The sequence below is a fragment of the Scyliorhinus torazame genome, chromosome 17, assembly GCF_047496885.1.
Source record: "Scyliorhinus torazame isolate Kashiwa2021f chromosome 17, sScyTor2.1, whole genome shotgun sequence".
Classification (NCBI taxonomy): domain Eukaryota; kingdom Metazoa; phylum Chordata; class Chondrichthyes; order Carcharhiniformes; family Scyliorhinidae; genus Scyliorhinus; species Scyliorhinus torazame.
Genome location: NC_092723.1, coordinates 166,697,422 through 166,718,219, shown reverse-complemented (window position 1 = coordinate 166,718,219; position 20,798 = coordinate 166,697,422). Strand labels below are relative to the sequence as shown.

At 44.0% G+C, this 20,798-nt stretch overlaps 2 protein-coding genes across 7 annotated transcripts in view; one reads left to right on the top strand and one right to left on the bottom strand.

Moving 5' to 3' along the window:
• The window catches only part of pkd1a (polycystic kidney disease 1a), a 239,617-nt gene extending 221,060 nt beyond the window's left edge, over positions 1–18,557 (top strand). The window contains exons 41-47 of one of the 2 annotated variants that reach the window (XM_072481590.1): positions 458–611; positions 2,424–2,549; positions 3,798–3,972; positions 5,054–5,341; positions 8,009–8,143; positions 9,529–9,843; positions 15,122–18,557. In XM_072481590.1, coding sequence (XP_072337691.1) covers positions 458–611; positions 2,424–2,549; positions 3,798–3,972; positions 5,054–5,341; positions 8,009–8,143; positions 9,529–9,843; positions 15,122–15,739 — 1,811 coding nt within the window. In that variant the 3' untranslated portion in view covers positions 15,740–18,557. The remainder of the gene's footprint in view (positions 1–457; positions 612–2,423; positions 2,550–3,797; positions 3,973–5,053; positions 5,342–8,008; positions 8,144–9,528; positions 9,844–15,121) is intronic. The other variant, XM_072481591.1, reaches the window with a different exon arrangement.
• A 1,737-nt stretch (positions 18,558–20,294) lies between these two features.
• The window catches only part of tsc2 (TSC complex subunit 2), a 74,217-nt gene continuing 73,713 nt past the window's right edge, over positions 20,295–20,798 (bottom strand). For all 5 annotated transcript variants that reach the window (XM_072481585.1, XM_072481587.1, XM_072481588.1 and 2 more), the window contains one exon: positions 20,295–20,664. In XM_072481585.1, the coding sequence (XP_072337686.1) occupies positions 20,413–20,664 (252 nt within the window). In that variant the 3' untranslated portion in view covers positions 20,295–20,412. The remainder of the gene's footprint in view (positions 20,665–20,798) is intronic.

Below are 20,798 nucleotides of genomic sequence, written 5' to 3'. Positions count from 1 at the left end.
TTGTCTCTGTAGTGGGGCTTGAACCTTTGACCCAGACCAGAGTGCTACTACTAATTGCGCACCAACGCCACACTAAGCTGATTATATGTTTGTTGATTTGCAATATCGAATGTTAAAGAAACCAACTGGATTTGTTAAAGTTGAAATCAACTTCAAATTGAGAAGCTCACCCCAGCTTGCAAACTCCATCCCGTAGACTGGCCCGTCTGTAAGTAACAGGGTTCTGCTTCATTACAACATTGATACTGAATAGAACATCCTTTTAAAGGCCCTTTACTCAGTTAGATATAACATTTCAGATCAGTAATTGCAATAGGGCTTTTCAAATCTCAGGCCACTTTCTGTTTTGAGTTAACTTACAGGGCCAGACCTTAAACGTGACACAAATGTTTCCAATTCCCATGAAACATTCCCAGCTAATTGCATTTTCTCCTGTTTCTTGCTCATGCCCAACCAGATCAATGTCTTCAGCAACCTTCGCCATCCCCAACAATTAGGCAATGTCTAGAGGATCACGGCCTTCACGATACCAGTGATTACGAGACTAGTTGGAAGATTCCAGTTACAAATCAGAGTGATGTATGGTCACATTCATCACCGGACCTACCAGGGTAAGGAACGTGTTCCAGAATGTGGGCCCAAGGGATATGTTCTTAATGAGTGCAGGAGTGGAGGCACTAGGCCCAGACTGAGGAAGCGGAAAGTCCCCCCTCATCGTTATCCTGAGGCTTTGCTCCAGCCTGTCTTGGTGGGAACCCTGCATAAACAGCCCACCTGGGTTCTGAATGCGGCTCACAAGACATTTTGTTGACCATTGCCCACACGCAGTATTGTCACATTCCGCTGATTTCCATCCACGGCAGTTTTTTTCCGACCTGTATGACTGAAGTGATGCACACATAAAGCAAGGGCGAGTGAAGTGAGGTGCTTGCTGACTGCCCACAACATTGACTGTGAGAGCCGTGCGTTCCCTTTGCGTCCAAAATGTAAATATTTATTTTGTTTTTAACAATTTGAAGTTGATGACAATTCTATTAATACATAAACGAGTAGGCATTGTCTACAACTTGTGAAATATTTGACATGTATTAAATGTACTTAATCTTGTTCATGGGGTCATGGTTATTGAGCAAGCCACATTCCAATCTTGTGGCCCACTGAGATGAAAGAGGGCCACCACCAGCCTCGGTTGCCCAGCGCTGTTCTGCTGGAAGGTTTATGCGGCTGTCCAATGAGAATGGAATTAGTCTCAGCTCTTAATTGTCTTGCTCACAGAGGAACAGCCCACCCATTCTCGCGGTCCAGGCTCACACATGAATAACAGCCAGCAAACCTGTGCTGGCGAAGGCCCACCAATCTAAGACATCAACTGTGTTTTTCTCTCTCTATGGATACTATCTAACCTGGGTATTTCCAGCGTTTTCTGTTTTTATTTCTGGAACTATCTAATCATTTCCTCAAAAATTAATAATCCACAAATTATATACGAGCCCTGTTTATTGCAATTCTGGGGATATTGAAATCAATTTGGAGCATAGTGAGTCCATATTTATTGATAACTTAATATTGCCCTTCCCGCACTATTTTCTTCTTTAATTTATCACAATACAGAGTGTGTTGAATTTACAATACAAAACAGGCCATTTACTCGTGTTTGCCCTCCACACGAAACCCATCCCACCTCTACTTCGTATCCTTCTGTTCTTCTCTCCCTCATGTTTATTTAGCTGCTCCTCAAATGCTATTCGCCTTAACAGCTCCTTATTTAGCGAGTTCCACATTCTTTGAGCAAGAGACATTTCTCCTCAATTCTACATTGGGTTTCTAAAGGACTGTTGTATCTTATACTTACACCCTTTAGTTCTGGACTGCCCCACAAGTGAAAACATCTTCTCCATGCCTGCCCTGTTAAACCCTTCCATGAATTTACAGCCCTCGGTTAGGTCTTTGTGAAGTGGCTTTCGATTGGCAGTACATTTCCATTCGGAAATCTAGGAGTACAGGCACTGTGCGAGTGTAGCCCCGAACAAAACGAACAGCAGGTCCTAGATTTGACTCCCAGTCTATGTTGAATTTGCTCAGCTGAGGAGTTTGGTTTCTACAATTGGCTGTGGCAGGGGAGAGGTGGGGAGGAGGGAAAGACACACGCGTAAGTTGCCAGGTGAGAACGTGAACAGACTCAGCCATGATACTTGACCCACTCAAGGAGCCTGCTTGCCCTTATTGCATGCAATGGCACATGTGGAATGACTACCTGGGCTAGATGTCAAAGATGGCGGGGTGGGGCGTTTGGGGTAGTGACTGTACTGATATGCATTGTGGGTTAATTGGGAATGAGTCCCTGAACAAGGATGGTTAAAGATGCTGACATATTGAAGCATTTCTGTGCCTATTACAATTTATGGGTCTTTTTCTCTTCTGAGGGTGTGGTACTGGGGCCAGAATGTTGTGTGTGACAGCGGTGGATATGTGCAGCAACTTGGCAGGACAAGGGAACAGAGTAATTACACGCTGTGGAATTTACAGGAAAGAAATTGGCTGGACAGAAAGTAAGTTTCATTACCCTGAATGTCACTGAGAAATAAAAGCGCGTTCTGAACGTTTGGCAGTTCTGATGCTGATTCTTTATGATTTACACAACACTGCTGTTTAAGCTAGTTCAGAATCAGATTCACTTTAACCAAAAGACGAATCACTGGACATATTCCCAATTCTGCGTATGTGTCTGTGCCGTCAGCAACACCAAGAGTCAAACCTTTCATTAAAGAAAGAGCTTGCAGTTAGAAAACACATTGTTATATCCCCGGAACATCTCAACGTGCCTCGCAACCAGTGACTTATTTCTGAGCTGCGTGTTCTGTAAATGGTTCTGCACAGCAAGATCCCAGAAGCAAGATGAGATTGCCTGTCACGGGTGATGATGGCGAGTCAAGGCGTGAGCAGAGCTCTCTTGCGTGCCTTTACATAGTATCATGGGATCTTTCGTGTCCCTCAAACAGTGGATGGGGACCTCAGTTTATCGTCCCTTTCAAACAGACTCTGCTGCTTTGATATGTGCACATTTCTTGGAGTGGGATTTGCGCCTACTTGCTTCCAACTCAGAGGCAAATGTTCCAACAACTAAATGGACGTCTAATAATTATTTCCAATCATGCGCCACAAAATTGATTTGTATATAATGTATTCAAATTGATACGTTCCATTGGAAACTGCGTGAAAACATTGTCACAAACACCTCCTTGTGATGACAACAGGTAAGACTAATAGAAATTTCAGTGTATTTTATACAACTTCAGGAAATGATGGTGAGGGATAAATATTGGCCAGGACTTTGGGAGAAAATTCCTCTGCTCCTTGTCACTTAGTATCATGAGAATGTTTACATCTACCCGCGAGGGAACAGAGGGCTTATTTTAACTTCTCACCTGACAGACAGTGCAACTCTCCCTCGAGACTGCCCTGAAATGTCAGCCTTGATTCCTGATCGCTGGTGAGTGAACCTGCCGGAAAGCATGTTGGGCAGAACATCTTGGGCTTGGATCTGAGACCTCACTTGGTTTGTTGAAGCTTACGTTTGAGGCTCACTGAGGCGGAACCTGGCTGAGCTACCAAAAGGTCACCAACATATGTTGACCCTTGTCCAGCAGAGTCAAGGGAAAATTGAAAGGGTTCAAAATTGTGGCTACTTTTCACAGTGACAATATCTTGCAAATTGCACTCCATGAGGCCAATAGAAAACAAATATAAAGACATGCTACATGTACGTTTCAAACAGATTTGTTATTTTGTATTGCTAGGACCAGGGTCATCTTCATCGAGTTTACCCAATATTTCCAAAACGTGGATTTGTACAGTGTAGTCACCCTTCTCGTAGAGTTTCCTTTCTCGGGTGGATCATACACAACCATTGATGTTAAACCATTTTCACTGCTGCGACTGAGTACTGGAGTGGATTTTCTGCTCGTCATGATGGTAAGTCTTTCCTGTCTGCAAGAGCCGCATGGTGAGGTGTTGAATTGTCCTGTTGTAATTCATCCTGAAGGCATGAGCTGGCAGCCGTGTAGGCGAAACTCAGCAATGAGACTGGAGACTTGAAATAAAAAGTGACGCAGAGGCTGGGGCAGGAAGTTCCACTCAGGCTGAAGAGGAGCAGTAAATGCTTTCCCTGCAGACTAACCGACAAGGCAGTTTTCTTTTTTTTTTCCATTTAAAATACCCAATTCATTTTTGTTCCAATTAAGGGGCAATTTAGCATGGTCAATCCACCAGCCCTACCCTACACATCTTTGGGTTGTGGGGCTGAGACCACCGCGGACACGGGGAGAATGGGCAAACACTATATGGACAGTGATCCGGGGCCAGGAACGAACATAGGTCCTCGCCGCCATGAGGCAGCAGTGCTAACCACTGCACCACCGTGCCACTCTCGACAAGGCAGTCTTCTAAGGCTGGAATTCTCCAGATGTTTGGATTCTCTATTCCCGCCAGCAGTGTGTCCCTGCCCATGGGTGTCCCGGCAGCTTGGGGTGGCTTCAATGGGAAATCCCATAGACAATAATAATAATAATAATAATAAGTGGCAGGAACAGAGAATCCCACCATCAGCAACCTCTCCACCCCCCCCCCCTCACCCCCACCCCCAAGAAACACACGGCTGGGGGACTTGAGAATCCAGCCCCAAGTTTCTGGAGTTGTGTACACTAATTTCTACAAGTGTCTCTTGGCCTATCTTCTATAGTATAAGACAGATAGTATTGTTACCAAGATTGAAAAAGTGGTCAAAGTGCAGTCATTCTTGTGTCGATGTGGAGTCGCAAACATTTCAATCGCCACCGTTAAGTACTTTGCTGTCACTGTTACTTCTTTAAAGTGCTTTTAACACTGAAACATTCCTCGTTGGATGTAACATGTTCTGAACGACTGTTCATCTTGGAAGTGTTAAACATTGAAGTTGACATTCAGCCTGCAGGCATAACCTGAAAACTAAGCTGCCAGTCTCTCAGTCTTTTGACTATTAACTGCAGAATTGTTTCACTGTGTGCTTCTCTTGCAGATTTTCCTCGCATTCTTTGTTCTGTACTTCACAATTGCCGAATTGCTCTTGGTCAGTCACGAGGGCAAGGCTTACTTCCTTCAGTTCTGGAACTACTTGCAGTGGTCCATCATCATTCTCAGTATCTGCTGTGTCACCCTGCATGTGAAGCGTGCTAGAATTGGTGACAGGCAGTGGGCAATGTACGTTGCCAATCCAGACTGCTTCACCAACTTCTACCAGATGGCATACCTGAGCTATGTATTCACCTGTGTGACTGCAGTCCTCCTTTTCCTGCTGACTATTAAGGTATGATCCCAAGAAATGTTGGCCTTAAACTAATGCTCATTCATAAAAATTGCAAACACGCTGCACCCTTAGCTTCACAATCCAACCCGCTGGTACAACACAAAGCGGGCTCTTTTTTGGCTCCTGCACCCCAGGCATATGTGAGCTTGGGCACATGGAATTCTCAAAGTAACATTTGGGACTAGAGGAAGGAAGCTCACCTTACACCATCCATCCTCGGATCTAACTTATAGCCTCATCCACCGTTCCCCCAATATCACAATATTTAAATTTTCATCACTACAAGCTTGCCCGGAAGGTCACTCCAAGTATCATAGCACGGCACAGCACAGAACTGGGGGCCTTCAGCCCATCATGCTTGTGCTAGCTGCTTGGCAGAACTTTCCAATTAGTTCCCCTGCAATTCCCCACAACCTATCCTTCTTTCCCTTCAGATATATGTCCAATTGCCTTTTGAAAGTTACGATTGACTCTGTTCAATCACCCTTTCAGTTAGCACATTCAAGATCAGGAGTATTGATCACTTTGTGCAAAGATCATCTTTCAAAGGCTTCCTTTCACTGGTTTAGTCCACGTCCCGCTATTCCAGCTTCCTGGTTTACCTGATGTAATGCTTTCTACACCATCTAAAATCTTCAATAATACTGCGATGCCTCTATTTGCTCACCCTTTTGTAAGTCCCAATGTCCCCAGAACCATCAGCTTTTTCATCCTATAACAAGAGTTTGGGAATTTGCTACGTGAGAATGAATTACAGACTGATAATATTATGTGGTGTTGGGTGGGGTGTGTGATTCAACTTATTCATCTGAAATTAAATCACTTTCTGCTCTAAATATGTGAAGGAATCTTCTAATTTTAGCAAAACCTTGGTTTGACATAAAGGATATAAAATGAAATGAAAATGAAAATCACTTGTCACAAGTATGCTTCAAATGAACTTACTGTGAAAAGCCCCTAGTCGCCACATTCCGGCGCCTGTTCGGGGAGGCTGTTACGGGAATTGACCTTCGAGTGGGTGCAGTGCAGATTCCCCAAGTTGCAAAGCCGAGGCTTTAATTCTCTTGAATACAAAAGATTAAGAGGTTAGCTAATTGAGGTGTTTATGACGATTAAAATATGAATAGGCAGATATTGCTCTGGTGGAAGAGCCCACAACTCGAGGGCCTTGTGATGAATGTAGGAATTTCAGATATGTATTATATGTATTTGGTGCAGTAAGGGTTAAACGCCTGGGTTAGTGTGTGTGACTGCTGCGGTCAGGTGTTTAAAAAAAAGTCCGAAATTAAAAGGCAACTATGTGTTTGGAAGCCAGAGGTGCATTTAAAGCATCGTAAAAGAATCATAGAATCCCTACAGTGCAGAAGGAGGCCATTCAGCCCATGGAGTCTGCACTGACCCTCTGACAAAGCACTCAACCCGAGCGTATTTCCCCACCCTATCCCAATAATTCTTTAATCTAACCTGCACATCCCTGGGCATTAAGGGGCAATTTAGAATGGCTTATCCACCCAACCTGCACATCTTTGGACTGTGGGAGGAAACCAGAGCATCCGGAGGAAACCCACAAAGAGAGAGAGGGCAAACTCCACACTTTCAGTCACCCGAAGCTGGAATTGAACCAGGGACCCTGGCGCTGTGAGGCAGCAATGCTAACCACTGAGGCCACCGTGACGCGGATAAAATTGGATAAAGCTTGGACTAATGGATTTTTGTTTGGATTAAGAAGGGTTTCCTGTAGAGTAGTTAATCCGATACATTGTGTTCAGTTGGTAAGATGATTAACTAATGGGAGGGGCTAGAGTACCAGGCATTTTTGCAGAAAAGCAGGCAGTGCAGTTCTGGAGATGAAAGTCCATCTATGAAGACAGTTTTTGAAGACTTCAGCTAGAGATCCTACATTGTTCTGACAAGATTCAGGTCCCTCTCTTAAGCAAGAATGCCTGGGTCTGCCAACTATATTTGAAAGTGGATTGAGATTTGAGATGGGTACTGTTGTTTGAATGGAAGTATAGATAGCAGTTAAGGGTTATTGTCTCACTCTATTGATTCGCACTGTTTAAGGGATGATTGCAAACTATTTTCTTGTGCGATGTTAAAGATATTTTAATACTGTGTTAGTAATAAGGTTTGTTTCAAATATACCGTATCCCTATTTTTGCATGAAATCACTCCATCACTCTTGGAGCGAGGTATTCTTTCCTCACTAAATTACAATAAAATATTAGGGTTTCTGTCTAGTATCCTAGCCACTGTCGGGGACTCGTCCAGGATTGTAATAGGATAACCATTAAAGAACTAGGGCATTCCAGAATGATGTCAGGAAGCACTTTTTCCAACACAAAGGGGAGTGAAAATTTGGAACTAAACCCCCCCCCCAAAAAAAGATGTTGAGACCGAGCGTCAGTTGGAAAATGTCAAAACCATGATCCATAGATTTTTGTTCAGCAAGAGTGTTAAGGGATATGGAAGCAAAGTGGGTTAATGGAATGAAGATCCAAATCAACCGCAATCTAGTTGAATAACGGAATGTGCCCGGAAGGCGAATGGCCTCCTCTAGCTCCTGTCTCTGTTTCAGCTCTCTTTCAAAATGTTTATAAAATGTTGTGAACAGATAAAATTGGACAATTAATTCAATATTCTTTTCTGGTTTGTGTGGGAAATTAGGCTGCCCGACAATTGCGCTTTATCAGGAGGTGGTCCATCTTCGGGAAGACCTTGTACAATTCTGCAAAGGAGCTGATGGCGATTGGTGCAGCATCAGTAGGCCTTGTTCTTGCCTACACACAGATTGGTTATTTGGTATGTACTTGACTCTGGAGGTAGGGTGCATATATGTGTTACTTGCTATGATTGTCAGCTGTCCCTATAGCCGCCAAGGCCCTAAAGCTCTGGAATGCCATCCACACTCTCAGTTCTTTTAAGTTACTACTTAGTGCCCATACCTTTGGCCAAACATTTGCTCCAATACCTCATGTTACTCGGTGTCAAATTTGGTGAATAGGTTCCCCTTAAACATCTTGATGTTTTATTATGCTAAAGGCATCATGTAAATGAACATTGTTCTTATCCTGTTAAATTTGGTCAGCAATTCAAATGTAGCGATTGCATTCACCGTCAGAGTGAGTCTATACACACAGGTTATGACGAGTGGAGGGTTTTAGAAATATTGGCTTCTAAATATTGGGACAACTTAAGGGTTAAAAGCTTGTGGTTATAGTGTGTTTGACTGCACTGGTCATGTTTTTAAAAAGGAGTTTTGTTTTGTAAAGGCCCAGGAGTTTCTAGGTGCCAGAAGATGAAATTGACCAAAGGAATGTAGTTTTCAGCCTACTGTGGTTTGGCTGGGGGAAAGTCCCTGGGGAATTAATGTACTTTCAATCTGCAAAGTTAATTTGTTTTTCAGCTTGGGGAAATGATGTCATTGCTGGGTAGAGCCAAGGAATGCAGAGGGTCAGGTTTTGGAGAGAGAAGAGGTGAATTCTGATCTGTCTGACACTTAGTCTACAATTCCATCACAGTAGGATAGTAAGAAAAAAGGGTAATAATATCTAAAGCAGAGCAGTCCTGTCTGGGGATAAGGAAGAAGCTGAAACATGCCAGGTGAACCAACTCTTTGAAGATATTCAGCCAGAGGCTGAAGGGATTCTAACAGGAGCCAAACCGGTTTTATAAAGCAAGTGTTACTCTATGCCATGCTGATTTTTGAGATAGATTGAGAGCTGTATGTTACTTTTCTTGTTGTTTAATGGGAAATTGAGTAGTAGTGTTTAAGGGGTAATTGTAAGCTGTTCTTTTCGGGTTAAGGAATTTATTATAATCATAATAGTTTTGTTTTAAAAATATTAAAGCCCTATTTCTTCATGCAATCACTCCTGGAGCGAATCACTCTTTCCACACAGTCTTACAAATAATCTAAAATATTGGGGTTGCGGTCCCGTATCCTAGTCTCTGTTGGAGTCTGGTCTGGGATTGCAATAATGTTAATCATTCACATAATGAAAGGCCGTGGGATTTGTGAGGGGCAGGCGCAACACCAGGCCTCAATCAAAAGACGCACTTCAATGCAACACTTCCTCACTACTGCACTAGTGCCAGCCAAGTAAACAGGAACCATTGTTTCACGGGTCACTAATGTTGCCAGGAACAGGCAGAATGATGTCTGAACATTCGACTTTCTGTAACAGGTTTTTTCTGCGAACCTTGATGACTTCAAGACGTTCGGAGGCAGCATTCTCTCCCTGTTTGCTGTGATTGAAAAAGGAATTTGTTTCAAGCAGTGCCTCTTCACGAACCCAAGCTTCTGCTACATCTACTACATCAGTTACATCATCATTGAGATATGGATTATACTGCGGCTGTTTACTGTGGTAATAATTCAAAATTACAAGGCAATGAAGTTGGAGATGTACAGGCCGGCAATTGAACCACAAGATTATGAGCTGGTGGAGCTATTTGTCAAAAGGTTGAAGATGTGGATCGGTATAAGCAAAGCGAAAGAAGTAAGTATCTGGTGTTTTAATATCTGTCTGACAGAAGATTGGGTTATAGAACATCTAATTTTGTCGGGTCACTGCTATTTCCAGCCTTTGCCAAAAGATTCCCTGGGTAGCCAACTTGTATTCCTGGAGATTTTATCACATGACATGTAGTTGGCAACAGCCATTCGCACTCCTACTATTGATCACACGACATGGCTATCACCATGGCACCTCCCCTTCCCCATCCAATTAGAAACTGAACAGTCTCCTTTCCCCCTCTTTGGCTGATTCTTGACCATCAATCAAGACCGCCAGTTTTCTTCACACACTATTTTTTTTATTGCACAAAAGTGTTCAAAAGAAAATGAAATCGAACAAAGTATTTAATGCCCCAATTTCTCTTGTGTTGCTTGCCGTAATGTCCTGCCAATTGATCCAGGACTTTCCTGGAGGGATGGCAATCCAATGCCACGGTGCTTTCCAGTGCCCCTCTGAAAGGTACAGACTGGGGTAGGTCGGGTGTGATGCCTTCCGTCTTCAAAATGCATGGGACTCTCGCAAAATGGACACTTGAGCGTGGGATCATCAGGCAAGTGGCATTTGTGAAACCACACCTTGGGAGAAATCGCAGTGTGAGTTGAGAAGGGAGGAGGGCGAGAGAGGGAGGCAAAAGTCAAAGTCCGTCTCTCCTCTTCCCCCCCCAAGACTGGCACAGAACCATCTTGCATCCCATTGCAAGAACTCGTTGCTCCCACAACTGGGCGCTGTGGAATGTCTCAAAAGATTAGCAGCAGCAGCAGTGGAACTTCTCATGGCTTTAAGCAAACTTTTACAACACAATGAATTCATACGTAAAAGCTGTGTAACCTGTAACCGTCCCAAGGAAGTGATTCTGCTCTCCCCACCCTTCCGGTCAGTCCACAGTTCCTGCCAATGTCAATATGTGGACAGCTGGTGAGAGATACTCAACCCCAGCCTCCTGCTGTTCCATAAGAATAAGAACTAGGAGCAGGAGTAGGCCATCTGGCCCCTCGAACCTGCTCCGCCATTCAATAAGATCATGGCTGATCTTTTGTGGACTCAGCTCCACTTGCCACCCACTCACCATAACCTTTTATTCCTTTACTGCTCAAAAATCTATCTATCTTTGCCGTAAATACATTTAACGAGGTCGCCTCAACTGCTTCACTGGGCAGGGAATTCCACAGATTCATGACCCTTTGGGTGAAGACGTTTCTCCTCAACTGTCTAAATCTGCTCCCCCTTATTTTGAGGTGATGCCCCCTACTTCTAGTTTCACCCGCCAGTGGAAACAACCTCCCCTGCTTCTATTCTATCCCCTTCATAATTTTATGTTTCTATAAGTCCCAGCCTACTCAGTCTCTCCTCATAAGCCAATCCTCTCAACTCCAGAATCAACCGAGTGAATCTCCTCAGCACCCACTCCAGTGCCAGTACATCCTTTCTAAAGTAAGGGGTCCAAAGGACATCAAGCAATTTACCAATGGAGCAAAGCTGAATCCAGGTGGCTTCCTCGCCCTCCCACTTACTTTAATCTTACTCAGAATAGGAAGAGTTTACCCCTCCTTTTGGAAACATAACTCCTGATGCCAATAAATCTGAGCTTATTAGAAAGCAGACAGGAGAGTCATACAAAAATGTTAAGTATCCACTGAAGTCAGCAGCGACGCCACCACTGCTGGAGTGGTGTGTAGTTCTCGTCGCCACACTATAGGAAGGATGTGATTGCATCAGAAATAAGCATAACTCAGTCAGTTGGTGCAGCACAGGGCAGGCTGCAGCTGAGGCACTGACTTTACCCCAGTCATTAAGGGTTAAACGTAGATCATAAATGTTGAATCATTAGAATCATAGAGTTTTACAGCACAGAAAGAGGCCCTTCGGCCCATCGTGTCTGCACCAGCCATCAAGCAATTATCTATTCTAATCTAATTTTCCAACACTTGGTCCATAGACTTGCATGCCATGGTGTTTCAGGTGCTCACATAAATGCTGTGAGGGGTCCTGCCTCCATCACCCTTTCAGGCAGCAAGTTCCAGATTCCCACCACCCTCTGGGTGACAATGTCTTTCCTCAAATCCCCTGCCCCTTACCTTCAATCTGTACTGCCCTGGTTATTGTCCCCTCTGCCAAGGGGAAAAGTTCCTTCCTATCTACATTCCTCATAATCTTATACACCTCAGTCAGGTTCCCCCCTTCAGCCTTCTCTGCTCTAAAGAGCATCACCCCAGCCTAACCGGCCTCTCTTTATAGCTCTTCACAGCTGAAACACTCCAGCCCAGACAACATCCCGGTGAATCTGCTCTGTGGCCTTTCTGATGCAATCATATCCTTCCTATAGTGTGGCGACGAGAACTACACACAGCACTCCAGCAGTGGCAGTGTCGCTGCTGACTTCAGTGGACAGATACTCAACATTTTTGTATGACTTTGCTGTCTACTTTCTTATCATAAGCTCAGATTTATTGTCACCAGGAAAAATGGAAAAGACTGAGGCTCCTTTCTCCAGAAAAGGGTCGGTCGAGGGTGACCTGATAGTGGCTTTTAAAAGATTTGACCGGGTCGACATAGAGAAGATATTTCCACTTGTGGGAATGGGCAGAACTGGTGGCTCATAAATATAAGGGTCGAAATTCTCCTGTCGTTGGGATTCACTTTTCCCACTGGCAGGGTACCCCCGCCAGCGGGTTTCGTGGCAGCACAGGGCGGTTTCAATAGGAAATCCCATTGACAAGCGGCAGGAGGATAAAATCCCGCTGGCAGCAAATGGCGCACGGCCGGGAAACAGACAACTGGGGGACCGCCCAAGATAGTTACTAATAAATCCAATAAGGAATTCTTGAGTCGGACAGATTTGGGAATGTGGAACTCCGTACCACAAGGAATGGTTGAGGCAAATAGAATTGATGCATTTTTAAGGGTGCTAGACAAACATGAGGGAGAAAGGAATAGATGAGGGGGGAGATAAAATCAGGGTGGGCTGTACAATTTATGGTTTCGACAGCCGAACAAAATCTGAAGCAAAGCAAACAGAAAATGCTGGAAATGTGCAGCTGATCCATTAGGATCTTGGGGGGAGAAAAGGAAAGTTAATCATTTAACCAGAACATTATTACCAGGCCTTTTTCTCTTTCCAGATACTGGGGTGTTTTGCCAGAATTTTGTTTTTGTTTCAAATTGAGATCTGTACTCTCATCAAAACAGCCAGAACACCTGAAATTGTTCAATATTATGTAATTGTAAACGGGACCATAATCTAATTTCCCTGATTGAACCAATGGCTGTGTCTGTGATATATATACTAGAGGCAGAATTCTCCCAACCCACCTACGGCAGGATTAGTGGGCGGCGTGCGGAGAATCTGAAGAGAGCGAAAATGCGGGAAAGCCGCCAGCTTAAAATCACATTGTAATTTTCCCAATGGTGGGTTAATGACAAGCTGCTCCTCCCGCTGGCAGTGGCGCAAATGCCATTTGCATTTATTTGCATCTCATGAATGCTCACTAAAATAGCTGCCCATCGGCATCACGATGTGGAGATGCCGGCGTTGGACTGGGGTGAGCACAGTACGAAGTCTTACAACACCAGGTTAAAGTCCAACAGGTTTGTTTCGATGTCACTAGCTTTCGGAGCGCTGCTCCTTCCTCAGGTGAATGAAGAGGTCTGTTCCAGAAACACATCGGCATCACGTCAGGCCTTTCAATCTTGCGTCATGCCAGCGGGAAATGACTGGCAATGAGTGTCTGTGCACAAGGGCTCTGACGGGGCAGATCTATTCCTGCCTCCATCTCCTTGCCGAGCTGGACTTCATGGACAGTGCTTCTGGAGCCACAAACCGTCCTGTGTTACTGTCTCAGATCAGCACTGTGCCTGGAGTGGAGTACAGGGACCTCCTACCCTCCTGGTGTCACACACCAGTGTCTATCTGGGCAGTACTGTGCTGTGGGACTCATGCAGCCATCACAACAAAGGTCTGAAGCTCTACTCAGGTGGTGAGGTGAGACCGGGGCGGGGGGGGGGGGGGGGGGGGGGGGAGAGGGGGCGGGGAGGAGAGGGGGTGCGGAGCTTGGCCTGAGCCGGAGGAGGGGGTGGCAATGTGGACAGGGGGCTGTACAAGGAAGTGGAGGGAAAGGCGAGGGCTCATGACAGAGGGGCAAGGAGGTGGATGAAGGTGAACAAAGGAAGGCAGAGGGAAGACCGAGGGGAGGAAAGCTGGACCCCGATAGGGCTGAATGAAAAGCCCACAAACAAGGGGGGTCATAGGGATATCAGGTCATTTACTGGAGGGGATTAGATCCAAACTCCAGAGGCTGTGGGTAGAAGTCCAAGTGAGACATGGGCACCTCGCAGGTGATAAACCCAGGGGAACGATGGTTGAATCGAGGAACAGACTTCTTCTTGAGGTTGCTGACATCTGCACGGTCTGGCGAAGACAGGTGGGCTGGAGAGAGAGATAAGAGTGTGCTGGACTGGTGTTTAAATATGGCACCTGGACCTTCAAACCCATCAGCAGAGGGCGGGCGGTCGAATGAGTTGTCAGCCCACCAGGAGAGTCGGAGAGGAACTCACCATTATTGAGGTTCTAAGTGCTGAATCGGGCATGGGGTGCCACCTTTCTGGTCAGCGGGACAAGTGCTGCTGACTCAAAATGGTAGAATTCCACCCTTGGTGTTTCTTCCGCTTTCTGCACTGGCAATATGCTTATGGGTAGAGAAGGCTTCTCTCTGCTGCAAATATATTGCAATGAGATGCTTTTTATTCTGCCTCAACTGCACCATCTGTAGGCCACTTGGGATGGTTTGCAGCTGTTTGGTTAAGACAATTATCACAGAATGATATCGGCAGGAAGGGCATGAGATAATCGGGATGGTCACACCGAGGCATTTTATACCTATTTATATAACACTATTACAACTGGTATGGTTTGAAGTACAGCCATAGTTGAAATTGAAGAAAGGTAGCAAGCTCCCATAACAGTAATGCAATAATGGTTTGATATAATCTGTTTTAGTGACGTTGGTTGAGAACTCCGTATCGGGCAGGTCTTTGGGGGAACCCATCCCCTTTCATTGATACAGGACTGAAGGATCTTTTCGACCTTCTCAGAGGGTAAACCCGGCTGTGGTTTAATACTTTACTCAAAAAAGTGAATCAGACAGAACTCCCTCTGTACTGCACTGGATATTAAATTCAAGTCCCTAGAGTAGGATATTGAGCATTTTCTTTATTTTCCTTTGACGTGTAACCCATCAATTAGTTTCATTTTTCATTTTTCCAGTTCCGCCACAAAGTCAAATTTGAAGGAATGGTTTCCTTACCATCCCGGTCTTCTGCCGACTCCAAATCAACATGTCTCCACACCGCCAGCACCATCTCTGATATTTCCTCATCCTCCACCTCCAGCGTTTCCATTCCAATGGACACTTTACCTCTCGTCAGCCCAAACAAAGTGACACAAGCTGAGACCAATATCCACCGCCTAGTTCCGCTGTTCGAAACCCTGCTCGAACAGTTCGACAGGGTAAACTTGGTGACAGAGGACGTCTATCAGATTGAGTGCAAACTGAGGCATGCCCAGGACAGAATGCAACAGAGGAAGATTAACAAAAAGGCTGAAGAGCTATTTGCAGCATATAGCCAGGTCAGAGTCAGCAGGAGACGACAGGGTGACGATCGCCATTCGTCCCCATGGACCTCGAGAGGTGACGCAAGGACAATTAATACAAGTGCAGATCAGGATGGGCAGCAGCTTGGGAACATCCCATTAGCTGAAGACTATACAATGCAAATCCTCCGAGGGAAAGGGCCTCAGCCACCTCGAAGAAAGTCTAAGATTTCAGACAAGAAGTGGCGTCACACAAGTTCAGATGATCAAACACATTCGAATACCGAGTAGATGTTAGTATCACACAGCACAGGAGATCTTTCAGCCTCTCATGTCTGTGCCAGCACTTTGGAAGAGCTATCAATTGATCCCTCACCCCTGCTCATAATCTGTAGCTATGCAAATTGACTACAGTTTGCTTTCAAAAGCAGGAGCGAATTCAACAAATGGCATTGACATCTTTTTTAAAAATGACAACCCAAAGCACTGCCAGAGTCCAACAAGCTTCCCTGAGAAATGTGCTTTGGTTTTACCAGAAGGTTTTGTAAAGACCGAGGCAGAAAACATTGCCATTTGAATCAAGGACAAAAATAAGTGGGCACTGCCCACCAGAGAATAGCCACCAACGTTCTCTAGGTCCCCCACCCCTTGAAGGTTTGGGAAGCTCTGATCTAGGAGCATCGCAGGGAGCACCACCAGTCAAGTTATTCGGCAGAGGCGCCTTAAAAAGGATGGACATTTCAAAAAAGAAAATAGTTTACTTTCTATGTATTAATAAGCACTTTAATTTGAGGACAGCTCAGGAGGAGAGATTGTACAAATTTGCTTTTGTAGCCATGCACTAAAAGGTGCACTTATTTAAAAAAAAATGCTGTTTTAATCACTTAACTTTGAGGTACCTTCAGTTGATCATCGAAGAAAGTCAGAGCACACAAGTAATTTTACAAGTCAGTATTTTTGCTCACGTTTCACAAGATAATTTCTGCGACAGAATGTAAAATGGCAATGTGTTGACTTCCATCTGTAAATAGAACTTTTAATTAAAATAATACTGTCCCAGCACCTAGGAAACAGACTAAATATTATAAATTGCACATAAATCCCAAACATATTTACATACCTATACCCATAGCCAAAACTAGTAGCGAGTTAACTTACTATTTATTATAAGAGAACGCTGGACAGTAAAGATTGCTCATCACCTTGGAGGTATTGTTGCAGTAAACATTGTGATTTGTGAACTAACAAATTAGAATATACTTGATCCTGCATTCAGCAAAGAGGTTACAATGTAGAAATGACTGTTTGTGATGCAAACATACATAATGCTTATGGTATGACATTGCTGTGTTTGCTACTTTAGTTGATGCGCAACAGTGTGAAACTGATTAACACCTCATTAATGGATAGGATACATCCTATGAATGTGCTAACCACCTTAGCCCTCACTGTGGGAAAGCATTTGATTGAATTTAGAGTTAAGATACACGTTCGTCACTATCTAATAATTGAATGTTCAATGAATGAGCCCACCATCATCTTCGACAGAATTATTCTTTTCGCATCTTTGTCCCTAGTCTCTCTCTGTTGTGCCTTACCGCAAGTTTTGACAAGGTACACTTTATTACTAGCTAACTTCAAAAGAAAAATCAGATGGGACAAAGGTTAACTTTAAGTCCCTTGATTATTTCTGTTGATTTTTCTAATCTTTTGAAAAGCAGTCCGGTCGAAGTAGTGCACCTGACACTGAAACATTGGCTGCAAAGAGACACCAATGGCAAAAGAAAACCAAGATTTTCTTCAGTCTCTCACATTTTGTTCCCCTCACTAACAGCTCCAGTCCGGTCTTCCCAATATTGCCAGGAATTAGTTCAAACAAGAGCCATTTTTGTTTTGAAATTGAAATGCTCGAGGTAGTCATTGGATTTTGTTCTTAAATAAAGGGATACTGATGATGAGATTTCCTCCAACATTCGCAGTGGGAGCGTGGATTAGGCTCGTCAAGTTTCTTTTTCTTCGTTTTATTCCTTTCTCAGTTACAAAGCCAATGTGCAGAGTGGACAGGGCAAGCCCCAGAACCCATCTGCTTGTTTGTTCCAAAAAACAATTCAAATTCAAGCTGAATTCAATTCATGGTCCCCACAAAGGAGACATACTACTAGATCCAAACTAACAAATAGGCATTAACACCTGATCTCACAATTGATCTTGGGCTCTCTGTGCATTCAAAACCCAAGGTTTTTCAGACATGTTGGTGTGGAAGGTATTCTTTTAAAGTCGCCTCTTGATCCCATTTCTGATACCTGGACCTGATAAGAGCTTGAACGATTAAAAAGGTCTTGATTTTGTTTATAACATTGCGTAAAATGTGCTCAAGTGTCAAATGCTGATTTTAACAGGGAACAAACTCAAGTGTCAAAGCCACCTCAATTATGTTACTCATTTAGTTATTTGAATATTTAAGATCCCCTGTTCACCCAGTCAGAAGAGAGAGAAATAGTGGAAGACTTCCTAAGCTTGCCAGGTTATTTTGCTGTCAGAATTTGATGCATCAAGTCATCAGGTTATCTATATCCGAAAGAAATGGGAAGCCTTTTGCAAGGAGAGTTTGTTGCAATGTCAGCTCTTGGTGAAAAGATAGTTACCAGCCAGATGTCATTGAGCATTGTGTTTTCTGACCAGAGAAGGGGGCACGCTCCACCGTAATAGCAAACACCAGATGAATTGTAATGAGTAGATGAATTTCTTCACTCGTGTAAATGTCCTTACAGAATTTCTGAGATAACCATGGACTTATAGAGCCATCGCTTTGCATTTGGTTAACATTCTGGTAAAAGATTCTTTCATAAGCATTTGATGTTTAAAGATGTAGGGCATGCAATAGCTTAAGACCCTGGAATTAGAACCCCAATGCTGATTTATCAACTTAGTCGCTTTAGAAAGTTGCCATCGTCTCGAGGAAGTTTGATAATACATTTTTGTTGAACCATCAGTAGACAGTATTATTTTAGGACTGAACCGAATATGTAAATAATTGTAATCTTTATGCCAGAAACATCTCTGATGCACTGAAGGACAACGTCAAATAAAGGTTTGACTGATCAAATGAGTTCATTGTTGGTGTATCGGGATTTGAATGTTTTTTTTTAATTAATAGAAAACACAGCATAACTTCACCTCTCAAACATCTAAATGCTATACTGATACTATATACATCTTGAAATAAGAAAAGTATTAGACTTTTATTTCCCCCCCCCCCCCCCCCCAGAGTTGTTGCACCTGCCTCTTTCATGCAGGATTTTTAAACAATTTAATTTATGCACACGTTAAAAGAATATTCTGCATTAACCTGTAGTCTTTCCCAGTTCTGATTAAAGGTCCTGAATTCTGTTTCTCTCTCCACAGATGCTGCCAGACCTGAGTATTTCCAGCATTTTGTTTCTTTTCAGTTTTCCAACATCTGATTTGATTTGTGTAACCTTACAACTGTAGTTAATTGTTAATGTGCACCTCAATGTGATCTCCCTATCTTCAATTGTTTCACTAGAGCGTTGGCATCAAATTTATACAATTTTCCCTCAGCGCTCATTCTCTTTACAACCGGCAGCATCGCTCTGTTTGGACCTTTCTCAGCAAAGTAGTTGCTGATGTACCCACATTACAACAGTAATTACAAATCAAAAATAGTTCATTGGTTGTGTAGTGCTTTGGTATGTACATGGGAAGGCGGTGGCACAGTGATATTGTCACTGGACTAATAATCCAGGGTAATTCTCTGGGGACCTGGGTTCGAATCCCACGATGGCAGATGGTGAAGTTTGAATTCGATAAGAACCTGGAATTAAAAGTCTAATGATGAGCATGAAAACTTTGGCGATTGTTGTAAAAACCCATCTGGTTCACTAATGTCCTTTAGGGAAGGAAATCTACCGTCTTTACCTGGTCTGGCCTACACATGACTCCAGGCCTACACGTGACTCCAGGCTCACAGCAATGTGGTTGACTCTTAAAATGGCCTTTGAAATGGCCCACCAAGCCACTCAGTTCAAGGGAGAAGCTAGGGATGGGCAATAAATGCTGGCCCAGCTAGCAAAGCCCAGATCCTCCAGCAAATCAAAAAAGCTGCTTAAAATGGGAAAACAGGCGGTGCATAGTGTGAGTGGCAATGGCGATTGTCAATAGTTTAACACCAAAAATACCACAAATGTTTTGCCATCTCTAAAAGTGATGCAAAGTACTGGAAACACACAGCAGGTCCAGCAGCGAGGAACAGCCTGCATCAACTCAAAGCACCGTTTTCAAATGCGATTTATTCACTTTTAGTGGAGTCTTAATTAAATCATACACTGACAATTGTGTTCCAATTGTGTGGAGAACAACAACATTCATTCCTTTACAAGGTAATTGCACAACATTAGTTTTTACAGGATCAGAATGGAACTGAATTCCAGTCTTCTGCCCTGGCCATGCCCTCCTCACCCCAATTTATTTTCACTGTCCAACCCATGGAAACGTGCCCTGATCACCAAGCCCAGTTCAGTGCCCATGAGTGAGTACGGCTTTGTGATGTCTATGACCTCTTGAGGCGCCCCCCCCCCCTCAAATTGGAAAAGTAGGTTGTTTCTTCAATATATCAAACCCATCATATAGTTTCAGAGAGATGCACATGGGAAGATTCATAATTAACATCTGCCTCTGCTCGATTACCTGCATCTTTAAATGGCCGGTCGCCAAACTGGGACACTTCCGTCTGGGAAGTCAGGAGAAAGCAGCATATACCTTTTACTTCTTCACAAGCCTTGCAGAGATGATCTCCCCCCCCCACCCCCCCAAACCACAAAACCCCACTCCCAATCCATACCTACCCACATCCGCAAACCAAATAACCATTTGGCTTTCATCACAGTATGGTGTACATATTGCACACATTCAACAGGGCCCGTGTGTACACACGAGGGACCGTTTTAAACAAAGTCTGTGAAATCGTCCACAGTGGACATTAGTCTTTTCCTCTGGCCAGTTTCTGCACCGGCCGACTGGGGCTGCGTCTGCTGCTGCGAGTGCTGTGAAGCGTAATGGTGGTGAGGAAGGTGCTGCTGCTGTTGTTGATGGTGGTGGTGGTGGTGGTGGTGGTGATGAGTTTTACTTTGACCAGCAGCATGTATCTGAATCAAGGAAATTCCAGCATTCTGACGATACTGCAGGTCTTCATATACCTGCGTAGAAAGAGAAAAGGTATACGTTTTGTCCGAGAGAGGGCCGTTCGCCTAAGAAAAGCTCAAGAGCGGCTGCACCCGTGTTTATTCTGCCATTTAGAGCAGCACCCAAACAATTCCTGACTGGATTCCAC